Here is a 13,392-nt window from a genome sequence, read left to right as displayed (position 1 = left end):
CTGTTGTTCAGATGAACACCAAGGTACCTGTAGCTGTCCACAGCCTCAATGTCCATACCCTGGATGTTCAGTGGTTGCAGTGGAGAATGCTTGTGCCTGCGGAAGTCTACCACCAGCTCCTTGGTTTTACTGGCGTTGATCTGGAGGTAGTTCAGCTGGCACCAGTCCACAAAGTCTTGAGTCAGTCCTCTGTACTCCTTGTCGTCCCCATCAGTGATGAGGCCGACTATTGCAGAGTCATCAGAGAACTTCTGCAGGAAGCACTGGGTGGAATTGTGGGAGAAGTCTGCAGTGTAGATGGTGAAGAGGAACGGAGCCAGAACCGTTCCCTGTGGGGCCCCCGTACTGCAGACGACCCTGTCCGACACACAGCCCTGAGTCCTCACATACTGTGGTCGGTCGGTGAGGTAGTCCAAAATCCAGGTAGTGAGGTGATGGTCCACTCCAGAGTTCTCCAGCTTGTCCTTCAGAACCGAGGGAAGAATAGTGTTGAAGGCACTGGAGAAATCAAAGAACATGATTCTCACAGTGCTTCCAGCGGTCTCCAGGTGAGCGAGGGAACGATGTAGGAGGTGAATGACGGCATCATCCGCGCCAATGCCAGGCTGGTAGGCAAACTGAAGTGGGTCCAGTGATGAGCTTGTTAGGCGCCGAAGCTGAGCCAGGACCAACCGCTCCAGGGTCTTCATCAGGTGGGATGTCAGAGCCACCGGCCTGTAGCTGTTGAGGTCCTTGGGGCGTGAAGTCTTTGGCACTGGTACAACACCGGAGGTTTTCCAGAGCTGTGGGACTCTTCCCAACCTCAGGCTCAGGTTGAAGAGGTTGTCTAAGTGGTGTCCAAAAAACAATGTGGGCTTTATAAATAATTGCAAAATGTGCTTCAGAAAATCTGGTTTTGTTATGAGAGGCCATCCCACTTTGAGAAGAGCAGCTCTCATTTCTAAAAATCTGGCCAAATTTATTAACCCCCCACACACCATTTGAAAGCCTGATGGTTAGCCTTGTCCACCCTAGCTTCAAAACTCAACATACAGTCTTATTTGTGATCATCTATCATCTATCCTCCACCTGGGCCTTACACTGAATTTCTGTCTGATTTCTTAGACATTTTATCTGATTTAGTGCTCAGCTCAGATAAAATAATTATTGTGGGTGATTTTAACATCCATGTAGATGCTAAAAATGACAGCCTCAACATGGTATTTAATATGTTATTAGACTCAATTGGCTTCTCTCAAAATGTAAAAGAACCCACCCACCACTTTAACCAAGCTCTAGATCTTGTTTTAACATATAACATAGAAACATGTAATAATGTTTCCTGAAAACCCTCTCCTGTCTGATCATTTCCTGACAACAATTAAATTTAAAATATTTGATTACACCAGTGTTTCCCAACCACTGTGCTGGGGCACATAGGTGTGCTGTGAAAGATTATCTGGTTTCACCTGATTGGTACACTAAGAGACCAGCGTGAGTCGGGCAGAATAATTACATTCTCTTCCACTTGATTGGAAGAGAGTGTTACAACCAACTGCCAGTAAAACAGAAGAAGATGAAGAAAAAATTACATAGTCATGCTGCGATCGTGACAATGCAGCACATAATAACAATAGATAAATATTTTATTAGAAACTGTAGCTCCTGTGAAAACAAGGGGCCTCAAATCAGAAGTACTTGACTCCGTGGTACAATTCTCCAACTCGTAAGTTGGAGAGGAAATGCCTTGTCACAGATTTATTAGATCATCATTTAGCCTGGAGAAATAGTTTGTCACTTTATGATAAAGACCCCTGGAAAGCTAAAACATCTTCCTATACATCACTGATTGAAGAAAATAAGGACAACCCTAGGTTTCTCTTCAGCACTGTAGCCAGGCTGACATAAAGTCAGAGCACTGTTGAGCCAACTATTCCTTTAACATTGACTAGTAATGACTTCATGAGCTTCTTCACAAAAATTACTCTCATAATCATGTGACAGATATATCATTATCTACAGCTACTTTCAGTACCATTTATATTCATTTATGAATATCATTTACATAGTGCAGAACTGTCAAAAATAAATAGGAAACATAAGACAGTTCACAAAGACGCAGACTAGACACTAAGACGTGGAAACATGACAGAGCTAACAGAAACAAGACCAAGACTAAATACAGAATAAGTTCAAGAGTATAATAATACTGGGCTAGGAAATATAAAATACACAGAGAACCTAACAAATAAACCAGACTCAAGAGGGAATCTAATGAATAACAGGGCACTCAACAGCATAACTAGACTACCAGCGAATCAGAACATAAAACCATAATACAAAATACTACCAAAACACAAGAAATTCAAAGAGCTGGGTCAAACTGACCCAAAACCTTGACAATTTAGAGTCTTTTTCTCCAATTGATCTGTCTGAGTTAACTTCAGTAATTACTTCCTCCAAACCATCAACGTGTCTTTTAGACCCCATTCCTACAAAACTGCTCAAAGAGGTCTTGCCATTAATTAGTCCTTCAATCTTAAATATCATCAACCTATCTCTAATATTTGGCTATATACCACAGGGCTTCAAGCTGGCAGTAGTTGAACCGCTATTTAAAAACCCATCTCGAGTGGTCTTAGCTAATTATAGGCCAATCTCCAATATTCCTTTCATATCAAAAATTCTTGAAAGAGTAGTTGTCAAACAGCTAACAGATCATCTGCAGAGGAATGGTTTATTTGAAGAGTTTCAGTCAGGTTTCAGAGCTCAGCACAGCACAGAAACAGCTTTAGTGAAGGTTGCAAATGATCTTCTCATGGCCTCTGACAGTGGACTCATCTCTGTGCTTGTCCTTCTAGATCTCATTGCAGCGTTCAATACTGTCGACCATAATATTCTATTAGAATGATTACAGCATGCTGTAGGTATTACAGGCACTGCGCTGCAGTGGTTTGTTTCATATCTATCTAATGGACTCCAATTTGTTTGTTTAAATGGAGAGTCCTCTTCACACACTGAGGTTAATTATGGAGTTCCACAGGGTTCAGTGCTAGGACTAATTCTGTTTTCTCAGAAGCTCCCAAAGATCCGTAATCAGCGCCTTACAAACGTTTTTTCCTCTGGTCTACATGGTCTATCGCTCTGCGGTAGAGTATCACTTCCTGTTCCTGTTCAAACACAGTGGGGTTTCTGAGTAGCTTATTTGCTTAGCAATTTAATTAACAACTTTTAAATACATTCTTTTTTCATAGTATAATCTTCACGTGCTTCATCCGAAGCACTTTCTGTGTACTCACTACCTAATTTATAGCCAAAGTATTCACTCACTGTCTCTGTACTGTTTCGCCAGCTTAGCTTAGCTCGTAGCCGACTCGTTAGCAACATGGCTACTTCACCTGTCCCTCCTGCACTTTCGTGCTCATTGTGTCAGATGTTTAGTTACTCCTCGGCCTCCTTTAGCAGTAATGATATCTGTAACAAATGTAGCATATTTGCAGCTCTGGAGGCCAGGTTTACTGAATTGGAGACTCGGCTTCGCACCCTTCATTCACCCATAGCTAGCCAGGCAACGTGTGAAATCTTCCTTATCTTGGCTAATGGTCAGAGATGTCTGATGCTCTTCTGCGCTGTACAACTGCAAGTAATGATTGTGAGCATTTTCAAAGAGGAAGTGCTGAAAATGGTCATCAAGCAAGGTAAGTAACCTAAAAAATAAATAAATAGATAAAAATTATAATTATAATTACCAGTCCTTAATGACTCTATATTCAAATGTCTTAAAAATATTCTTTTTTTTTTTTTCTTTTTTTTGCTAAAAATCAATAAAATGTTATGAAGCGTAAATGCCTTCAGAGCATTTTTTTTTTGTATCATTAATAATAGTATCATTAATAAAATTGCTACCAGTCAGCTTTATTTATTATTACATTCTGATGAGGCTCACTCTAACATAGGGAACAGAATAAAATTATTTATGACATAGTAAAGTAAAATCCTCTCTGTGCTTTGTTAAGCTGTTGTAGGTTATGCTAAGGATAATATGAAGCTGCACGTTGATGGCACGCCACTGGACGACGACTCTGCACCAGTGACAAAATACGGAATCAAAACCGGCTCAGTTGTGCAGATGGTGATTAAGGTTCATGGAGGATGAAGGAGTCCATCATGAATTCATCTGATTATATCAAAGTTACAGGATACACCGAAGCATAAATACATGTAAAGAACAAAACTCTAAAGTATGGCATATATGGCTTTCCTTCTCCTTTGTGCTTTCTTCGAATTTTATGCCTCCTGCCATACCAGCACTAATTCAATATTGCATGGAAGGAATAATGACTAATTGGGGTGTACATTTTTAATTAACCAACTTGTTATTTTTATTAACAAGTTGGTGGGGATTTATGCTCACAGTCAGAGGTGTGTGCGTGACGTCACACAGATCCACTGTCTGAAACTGAGGATACAAACAATAAGGGAGGAACCTTGTAAAATTATCATTACAGGAAGAACTTAGAAAAAAAATGTAACAGTACAGAGAGCAACCTCCACAGAGTAAATGCTGAGAAAAAAAGTGATTTTCTATTTACTACTTCACGCATTATCCTTTTACAGTCTACATGAATAAATACATATCACCAAATGTCATTATTCTGCTCACATTCCTTTGATTTCTGTATGTCGAGTGGTTTAGTTTTTATGTCAATGACAACATTTGAAAACATTTTGAAATCACGTTTGACTAATTTAATCTAAACTGAGCTGAATAGCATTATGATGAGCATTGTGTGTTTTGTATCTATTTAAACTTTTTTATTCAAAAATGACCCTGGATCATGTTTTTCATCTAATTGTTTATTTTCTGTGACATGTTTTATTCTATTAGCAATCACAAAAATCAAGAAAATGTATATTCATAAAATGTTAGATGACTTTTAAATATCGAAGAAACAAAAATAAATCTGGCTTTCTCATGGTTTGCTTTGACAAAAGAGAAGACTGTTTCAGAGGAGTCAGGGGGCATGGAGAAAATGAAGTCCAAAACCTTAGTTTTGGGGAAAAGAAACATTCTCTGGGAAAATTTCCAGCTTAACCTGATTATTGTACTAGTTTAGCTGTTCCTGTAAATACTTCTAAATCAACATTGCTGCATTTGGACCACATTTTTCAATAAAGTATTGCAAAAGATCACATTTAACGTTTTCACTTGTGAATATGGTCTGTCAGCAATAACATTACAGGAAGGAAGGAAAACCCACAGGTAAAATAAGTAAAATATTAAAAGGTGCAACATTGGTTACATGTGGATAAACTGAATAATGACATATACTAACCATGTAATGCTGCTCAGCTTTCACACAATATTATTAAAAGTTAACTCATTTATTCTAAATGTCTAAAGAGAAAGTGATAGTGAAACTACTTTAAACACAGGATTTCCCCTGGGACTCTAAAAGCCACTGTCATGTTCATTTGATAGCCTTCACTCCAGGCCTATAAAACGAGTGGAATTCCCAGCATTTATCATTTCATGATTCTAATAAAATTACGATAATATTTCTAAACAAAGAGTACAACAACAATACCACTCTATCTCTAAGGCTGAGCCCTCACCCTTCAGGAGAAACTTCTGCTGCTTGTATCCACAGTAGAGAGATACTCCCATACAGTATGTGACAAAATTTGATTCGATTTGATTGATGACCCTAATCACGACCTTTTGACCTACCCCCTCCCCCCCGGAAGTGTGTAATTTGATCCCCTAAGCGTGACGAATTGCATCCGGAGAGGGGAGGGGGAAACCCCCGGAAGCGCGCCACCTGCCCCTAAGCGTGACGAATTGCATCCGGAGAAGGGAGGGGGAAACCCCCGGAAGCGCGCCACCTGTTGTTGGAAAAAAAAGAAAAAAGTTTTTAGAGGGAGGGAGGGTCTGCAGCAGGGGAGTGGAATAAAAGCAGAGAGGAGGCCGTCACAATTTCTAGGCACAGACGCAAGATGGATCCTTTAATTCTGTTTCAATATTATGACAATTTTCTCTGTATTTTTTTTTTTTTTACAATAGCGGATGTAATTTTACTTTCTTAAGCTGCACCGGCGCTTGTAATGGGAAAAAAGAGTGACTTCCTATTGCCTGTAGAGAACCGTTTCTTTCAATAGTATTTTATTTTCCTATAATACAGACGCAGTAAAAAAAACCTTTAAGATGATCAGCCTAGCAACAAATTGCAATTTTTAGGCTACACCATAGCTTGTGATGAAAAGAAGAACTTTCTATCTGCTTGTAACCTACAGGCTGCCTACCCCGTATGTGTAAAAATGAATAAATACCCCTTAGTGAATACTTTTCTTTGAATACTACTTTTCCTTTTGAGAGTCCCTTTTACAAGGGACTGAAAAACAAACCATAATTGCCGTGACAGGCGATCTTGTTTCACTCACACACACACACACACACACACACACACACACACACACACACACACACACACACACACACACACACACACACACACACACACACACACCGCGGGTCAAGGAGGAATGAGACAGCGGTAGAGTTTTTTTCTTCATTACTTTTACAATGGGTTTTCTCAATAGACAGAAAATGAAAATGAGGAGTCAACAGCCGATATTATCATTGCTTGTAACCCGGTAAATAATTTAGTACATCTCCCCATAAAATAAGCCTGAGTGGAAAAAAGCTCATATTCGAATAAGTTTATTCCCCTCTGTGGGAAAGAGTTTTTTTCTCAGAGTCAACCATGAGGCGAGTTTTGTCAACAGGAGGCGAGCAAGAACAACTGTTGCCCATAAAGTAAAACAAATATCCACCTCTAAGTCGTATTTTACCGTTGCAGAATGTGGAAAACAGACAGCCCTCACAAGAAGGCGCCCAAAAAAAAAAGGAAATTGGACACCCCAACTTTCCCCCCTCCCGACTGCGCGCGCACACACACACACACACACACACACACACACACACACACACACACACACACACACACAAAACAGAGACCCGAAACAACATCACCCACTTAGGCAGAAATGACTTATACGCATATGTCATCCAGGGAAGGACGGATGTTGTTTTGCTGTGCTGTATTTTAATGTGAAGTGTACTTATTTATTTTTTTATATTGCATGTATTGGTTATATTTTGTGCAGTGTTTTATTTAGTTTGCATGTTTTAGTTACCGTCAAATTGTCCTGGAGAGACTCCGCCCTTTCCCCCGTTTTTACTAATTGGACACACCTGAGAGGAAAGGCAAGGTAATTTACAGAGTGCTCAATGACACATAAGAGGGTTGGAGTTGGCGTTCGAGAGCAGATGACGAGACACCACCAGCGACTAGGGACTCGCAGCGGGCAGTCAGACGGCAATAACGACAAGAGCCAGCTTGTGCACTGCGGGAGAGCAGAAGCAGTGAGACAGCTGGTGCCGATTTCCAGTTTTAAAGAAGCGGCGGGCGGAGTTGAGAGCTCTGCCCACCCGGGGTAAGTCTCTGACTTATCCCTTTTTATAAAGTAAAACTGTCGAAAGGAATAGTGACTGCCGCTCCCTCCCTTCCTTTAGTGCACCGGGACGTGGAATGCGGGGAGGAAGGCGAGGACTCCGCTGGGTTTCCCTCTTTTACTACTCTGCTGGATTTCTTAGTTTTTTGTGACTTTTATGCCGTGGTGGATCCCACTGGACTTTTAATGTTGTGTTTTATTGATTTTTATTGTGTTATTCCTTGGCCAAGGTTGTTTTAATTCATTTTATATTTTTAACTATTTAAATATAATAAATTATATTTTTAATCTTACAGTTTAAATTGTGTGCTTTCCCTTGGCGGCTCCACTGCTCTGCCCGTTTTGAGGAAGGTTTCCTTCCTTCCTTCCTTTTAAAAACCACAAAACATCTTGGGAATAAAAACAGCCTTTCCGCTCCGTTACACATAACACAAACTGAAAACCGGTCCATGAAAATCGTCTCTGTGCCAGAGTGTTTAAGGGTTTTCGCTCAAAGTTTTAATGGGATTTTTGAAAAGGATTTCCTTTGATCTTTTTGATACTATTTATTTGTAAATTTTCATCGTCCTGTTGAAAGGTCCAGATCATCTTCATCTTTTAGTCAAGTTATCCTGAGCTCTCTGAATAGATTAATTGAATCGTTTAGTCATTGACTGCACACTGACCATTTCCTCATCATGCTTTACAGTTAATATATGAGACCCATTTTATTGAAAGTTGCCTATGGTCTGGTGAATATATCTCCTTTTCACTCATCTGCACAGATAATTTGACTAAACTGGATTTTAATTTAGGGACGTCATGAGCTTTCCTCTATCACTTCTCATAAACAACAACCGGTGAACTAGTAAAACTGACTGTTCTGCATGAATACTTTTATTTTAGGTAAACTCATAAAGCGCCCTTTTAATATTTAGCCTACATGCACTTGAAATTCACTTCACATATCTCTATGCGTACTGTACATTAATATAATACTGTGTACAGTGCAATCTACGTGAAAAATCGTGCTCATTGTTTTTTTTGTTTTTTTATTATTATTTTTTTTTTTACACCCATCATCACTCTAATGCTGCTCGTGCTCGGTCACGGTCAGCACGTGCCAGTGTTGTGCCACAAACTCCCGCCTGTCTCCTCTCGTCTTTGTACCTTCAAGACATTTCGCTGTGAAGGACTGTTTACGTCTCAGCGCTATTGTGAATGCCGACGAGACATTTCCGGCGTTTCTTACTTCAAGTTAAAAGCTTTGAAATGGTGATTCAGCTTGATGCTTTTATTGTGAAGGAACTATCGGAGATGCACATAGGTGTGTTTACAGAACTTCTTTTTTTTTTTTTTTTTTGTCGTGTAGTCGTCGCCACAAACCAAAAAAAACATCTACAGCTTATACAAATTTAAATTACATACATTTAAATCCTACACTCCTCTTGCAGGATTGAGTAAATAGTTCGTACGTGCATGCGTGCATGGATGTTTTATGGTATTTGTGTTCTTGTGTGTGAGGCTGCGTGTGCATGTGTGTGATGTGGACTCAGTAGGATTTCTTTTGTGGTTTTTTGTATGTCTGGCTGGAGTCGTGCAGGGAACAGACAGGGTTGAAGAAGAGGTGGAGCAAGAAATGTTCTAGACAGTATTGCTAAGAGCAACGTGTTCTTTCTTCTGAAAATCTGAAAATCTTTTTAGGATCTCAGGATGGCCTGTGCACACGGACAGCTGTTTTCAACTGTGATGAACCCTGTCACTCCATTATCCCACTGTGCAAGACTAGTTTCTTGCACGTTAACTGCTGTAAACGTGCACGTTTCAGTCAGCACAGGAGAACTACATTTAAAGCACGATGTCAGCATCATCGGGAACATTATGAATCTCACAATCTTCAGAGACTAAAGATTGCTCAGTATCCCTGGTACCAAATATGTACCAAGTTCTGTCACTCTGATGGTTGATTGAGCAGAAGGGCTGGAAGATGCCATTTTCATGGAGAATTTCAAGCCCAACAGATGGGAATTACCGTTCTTTTCCAAAGTTACAGCTGCTAGAGACGCAGTGGCCAACTCTACGGTTTTTGAAAATAGCTGCCACACCTACCCGCACCCTTTAAGATCAACCCACTTCCAGACCACGCCCTCTTCTGTTATTTAAAAAGAAGACCGCTGTCTCATTCCTTTAAACCTTTTTTTTTTTTTTTTTTTAGCTCAAAAACAGAGAGAAGTATGGCCTCTACAGCCCTGCGCCACCCTGCGGAGGAGGAGGAAAGTTCTGCGGACGAGGGCACAATATTACCTGACACGTCCGGTTACTATCGACCCTTGGAAAAGCAGCAGCAAGCGGACGAGCTTGACGGTTGGCCATCTTCTTTGTTCATCGATACCGTGAAAACTGCTGTGTATCATCTTGTCAACCTCGTAATCAACAAGTACCTCACTGACACATGCAACGGTTGTATGTCCGATCAACCCCACCAGAAACAGCATGAGTGTTCGCGAGTGTTGGAGGATGACTTTTACGCTGAAAATTATTACAGCATCAGAAAAAGACTCCTCACCCCTCGTTTCATTCCATCCATTCAACGGCTGCTGATTGCTCGCCACATCAAAATGGACGACGTCAAAGTCTGCATGGTGGCGGAAACTCTCTTGCACGAACTGAAATCGGAAAGGAAAGTCTTTGACGCCATCGCCGAGGCATACCACAATCTGGTAGGGTTGGACATGGTGAAAATCAGACAGCTACGGTTGGTCGCAGAGTTTTACAAAGGGGGGCTGCTAATTTTTTCTCTGAAAGACTGATTTTTTTTTTCATTCTTAGAACGTGTAACCAGCATTTTACCAAACAATGTATTCTACATATAGTGCATTTAAAAAAAAAAAAAAAATTGTACCCACGTAACAATAACCTCAGTTCTATCTGAACTTAGAAGCAGAAAATTAAAGCTCATTATGTGTCTAAGACATCCCGGCAGTTTAACCAATAAAAGCGGGTATCATATGCATAGCAGTGAAAATGTATGCTATGCTATGCCTTCTAAAGCGCGTATAATGTAAACAAAACTGGTCTTTGCACAGAAGCCTGTGGAGCTTCATAATTAACCTCAGTGTGTGAAGAGGACTCTCCATTTAATAATAGCTGTAATAAAATGTTATGGCCGACGGTGTTAAACGTTGCACTTGGGTCTAGCAGGGAAGATTTCAACTTTTCAATATGAATGAAGGCTGAAAACTGATTAGATTAATGTCTGATGATCTTTTCTGTGCTTCTTCAAGTCTGTAACACCAAACATATTAAAGGATGATATAAGGTTCACAGGAAGAGTTTAATTAGACACACATTTACTATTTTCTTTATACTCTTTCTTTCTTGACATGTTTAATATGCTTACTATCAGAGGAGAAAATGACCCTTGTGTAGTTTAAAAACTTTTTATTTAATCAAACTGTAATGTTGTTGAACTCTGACGGACGTGTCTTTTAATCTTGTCAACAAATCCTTAATCACCTAAATCTGCCATTTATCATCTAGTAAAATGTTCCCTCTGCTTCTGTTGCACATCTCCCCGGACACTCTCTGCTTCACCTGTCCTGTGCAGGTGGTCCAACCCCTGCCTGCCTCCTTAAACTGGGGTGTTTAAATCTCTTTACCTCTGTTGTGAACTTCACACAAAGTTTGTGGTAACAAAATCAAACTGACGAGGATTTCGTTTGAAGAAAAAAAAAAAAAAAAAAAAACACACACAGTCACGAGACAAAATAAAAACGGACTGCTCAAAGCAAAAGCAGAGCCCTCACAGCTGGTAGTACAAAACACAGCGACAACATGCGTATTAGATACCCTCAGTGCCAAAAGCATAAATATGAAAAAGGTGGGATCACCAAGAATATCCTAAAAATGGCATTGAGGTGGGTGTTACAGTGAAAAAACAAAAAGCAGCCAAATTTTCATCTGAAAATGTTGAATTTTAGTAAAAACAATGCTCTGTAGTTTGATACTGTCGTTACAGACAAAGCAGATGTTTAAAGCCTTTGGACGCACATTTGAAATGCACACATTCTCCTTATCAGCTGGAAACATTAAAGCCGTAAAATGACTTTTTCGAACGGATAAAAACTATTGAACAGCAGCAATGATGAGCCTGTACCAGAATTTGAATGTACATGTGTTGAAGGTGCGGGTCTTGTTGAATTATTAAACATACTTTCTTTCATTTTTCGAGCCACAAAAACAACTTTTAATTTCTTCTGCTTGAGTCTCGGCCTCGGGTAGCTCTACTTATCATTGCTCAGTCAGTTGTCTGTTTGTGCTACTTTTTCAAGGAGCAGCGGATTATTGGTAAGGGTGACTTTATGTGTTTAGCTACTTAAGTGGAAGTACTGTGGATAGTTTTACCTTACATACATAGATCTACCAGTACAGCTTCTGAGGTAACTGTTTACAAAATGTTATATTCTATCCACAAGTTCTTTGCAATTTTACATTGATAAACATTATCCTTAACACATTTGGCCCACGTAAAGTGCTATGGCCATCACACTGTCATTTAGAATTGTTTAAATAACTCGTGTCTTAAGTCCTTCCATCAAACAGAAAATAAATTTAAAAAAAAGTCGCATGGTTCACTTTATATTTCTAACATTTTGTGATATAAAGTCATTCATAACAAACTGAAAGGCTGGGAGTTTAAAATGCAAACCGATGGAAGCAGAAGTAGAAGACTATAATGTCACAGAGCACACGGTGTCTATTATTGTGTAGACATTTATAAATAAGAGCTTAATAAAGATGCTTAATTTCTTAAGAAATAAACAGGTGGAGTGATCTTTATCAAAAGTGGATGTTGCATCTGTGGCTAAACCCCTGTACCCAAAAACTTTAAAAATCTACTGTGTGTGAGGCTGTGTAAGTAAAGCTTGCCCTTCACACCCGCGTGTAACAAACCATTTGTTGGGGGTTGTGGATTTGACACCTCAGCATTGTGAAAGTGGGGGAAACATGTTTCTGGCTGTGCATAAGATTTCTGCTTACAACTTAGAATCTCAGTTCTAAATGAAATTCAGATGTTTTTAAGTATGGCTAATGTATTAATTGACTTCTAAGACACACACGCACACGCACACACACGAACAACAACAACACCAACACAGAGAAGAAGAAGAGGGGGTCGTTTTACTACGCATCATAAAAACGCAATCTTCCAACTGTATCTTTCTGTTCTGGCTTTAGAATCATTGGTTGTTTACTGAGCCGTACTTTGGGAGTCATACTGTTGTGATACTGGGGAGAAAAGGGTAAGGTTTGATAGACTAAACCCTTACACACATAACTTGAAAAACCTAAAGAGTGTGTGAGACTGCTAGCTGTGTTGTTCAGCAATAAACTCATCTACAAATGTGTTAGTAAAGAGTGACTTGTACTTCTGTCCCATTAAGCAATGGTTTAACAAATTTCACTGCAAACTATAAAAGGAATCTGGATTTATATAGAACATAGTAGTGATGGATTAAATGCAGGAAACACTAGTATAAGGTGTCTATGGAACAAATCTTTTGGGCGTCCTATTAATGATCAATGGTGATTGAAGAGGAACTCTGACTCAGGACATTTTCATGGCGCAGACAACTACTAATGAGAGAACATGTTTTATCATCATAAAGACTGTGATATGAAGCATCGTTAAAGTGTCACTTCAGTAATGTTGACTCTTGTTTTTAATAATGACTTTAAAACACTAAACTCTAATTTCTGTGGTTATTTTAAGTTTACAGAATATAACATGTGGTAAGACGACGAGTTTTACTTCTCACTGACCGTGTTATGTGTATCTATTTATCATGTATGCTACTTTGCTCTGTGGACTGTAAAATGTTTCATTGTGTTCATGAAATAAACCAGACTTTCACTGTC

General features: G+C 39.5%; 2 protein-coding genes across 3 annotated transcripts in view; one reads left to right on the top strand and one right to left on the bottom strand.

Moving 5' to 3' along the window:
• The window catches only part of LOC308404497 (uncharacterized protein), a 25,002-nt gene extending 14,826 nt beyond the window's left edge, over positions 1–10,176 (bottom strand). The window contains exon 1 of one of the 2 annotated variants that reach the window (XR_013973137.1): positions 10,040–10,174. The gene's annotated coding sequence lies outside the window, so the exon portion shown is untranslated. Of the gene's footprint in view, positions 1–10,039 lie in introns of both variants that reach the window. The other variant, XM_080894569.1, reaches the window with a different exon arrangement.
• On the top strand, positions 7,037–13,392 carry LOC308404488 (uncharacterized protein). Its single transcript, XM_080894561.1, has 2 exons — positions 7,037–7,476; positions 9,689–13,392. Exons 1-2 carry the CDS (start codon positions 7,271–7,273, stop codon positions 10,281–10,283), a joined length of 801 nt encoding a protein of 266 aa, XP_080750687.1. The 5' UTR covers positions 7,037–7,270; the 3' UTR covers positions 10,284–13,392.

This window comes from Rhamphochromis sp. 'chilingali', assembly GCF_963969265.1.
Source record: "Rhamphochromis sp. 'chilingali' genome assembly, chromosome: 1".
In the NCBI taxonomy this organism is placed as follows: Eukaryota; Metazoa; Chordata; class Actinopteri; order Cichliformes; family Cichlidae; genus Rhamphochromis; species Rhamphochromis sp. 'chilingali'.
This window is presented reverse-complemented; position numbering and strand designations above follow the sequence as displayed.

Bases quoted from the DNA above. Each gene is read 5' to 3' on its own strand.
- LOC308404488 (XM_080894561.1), top strand. From the start codon at position 7,271: ATGACACATAAGAGGGTTGGAGTTGGCGTTCGAGAGCAGATGACGAGA. The intron at 7,477-9,688 runs GTAAGTCTCTGA...TTTTTTTTTTAG, and splicing joins GAGAGCTCTGCCCACCCGGG to CTCAAAAACAGAGAGAAGTA.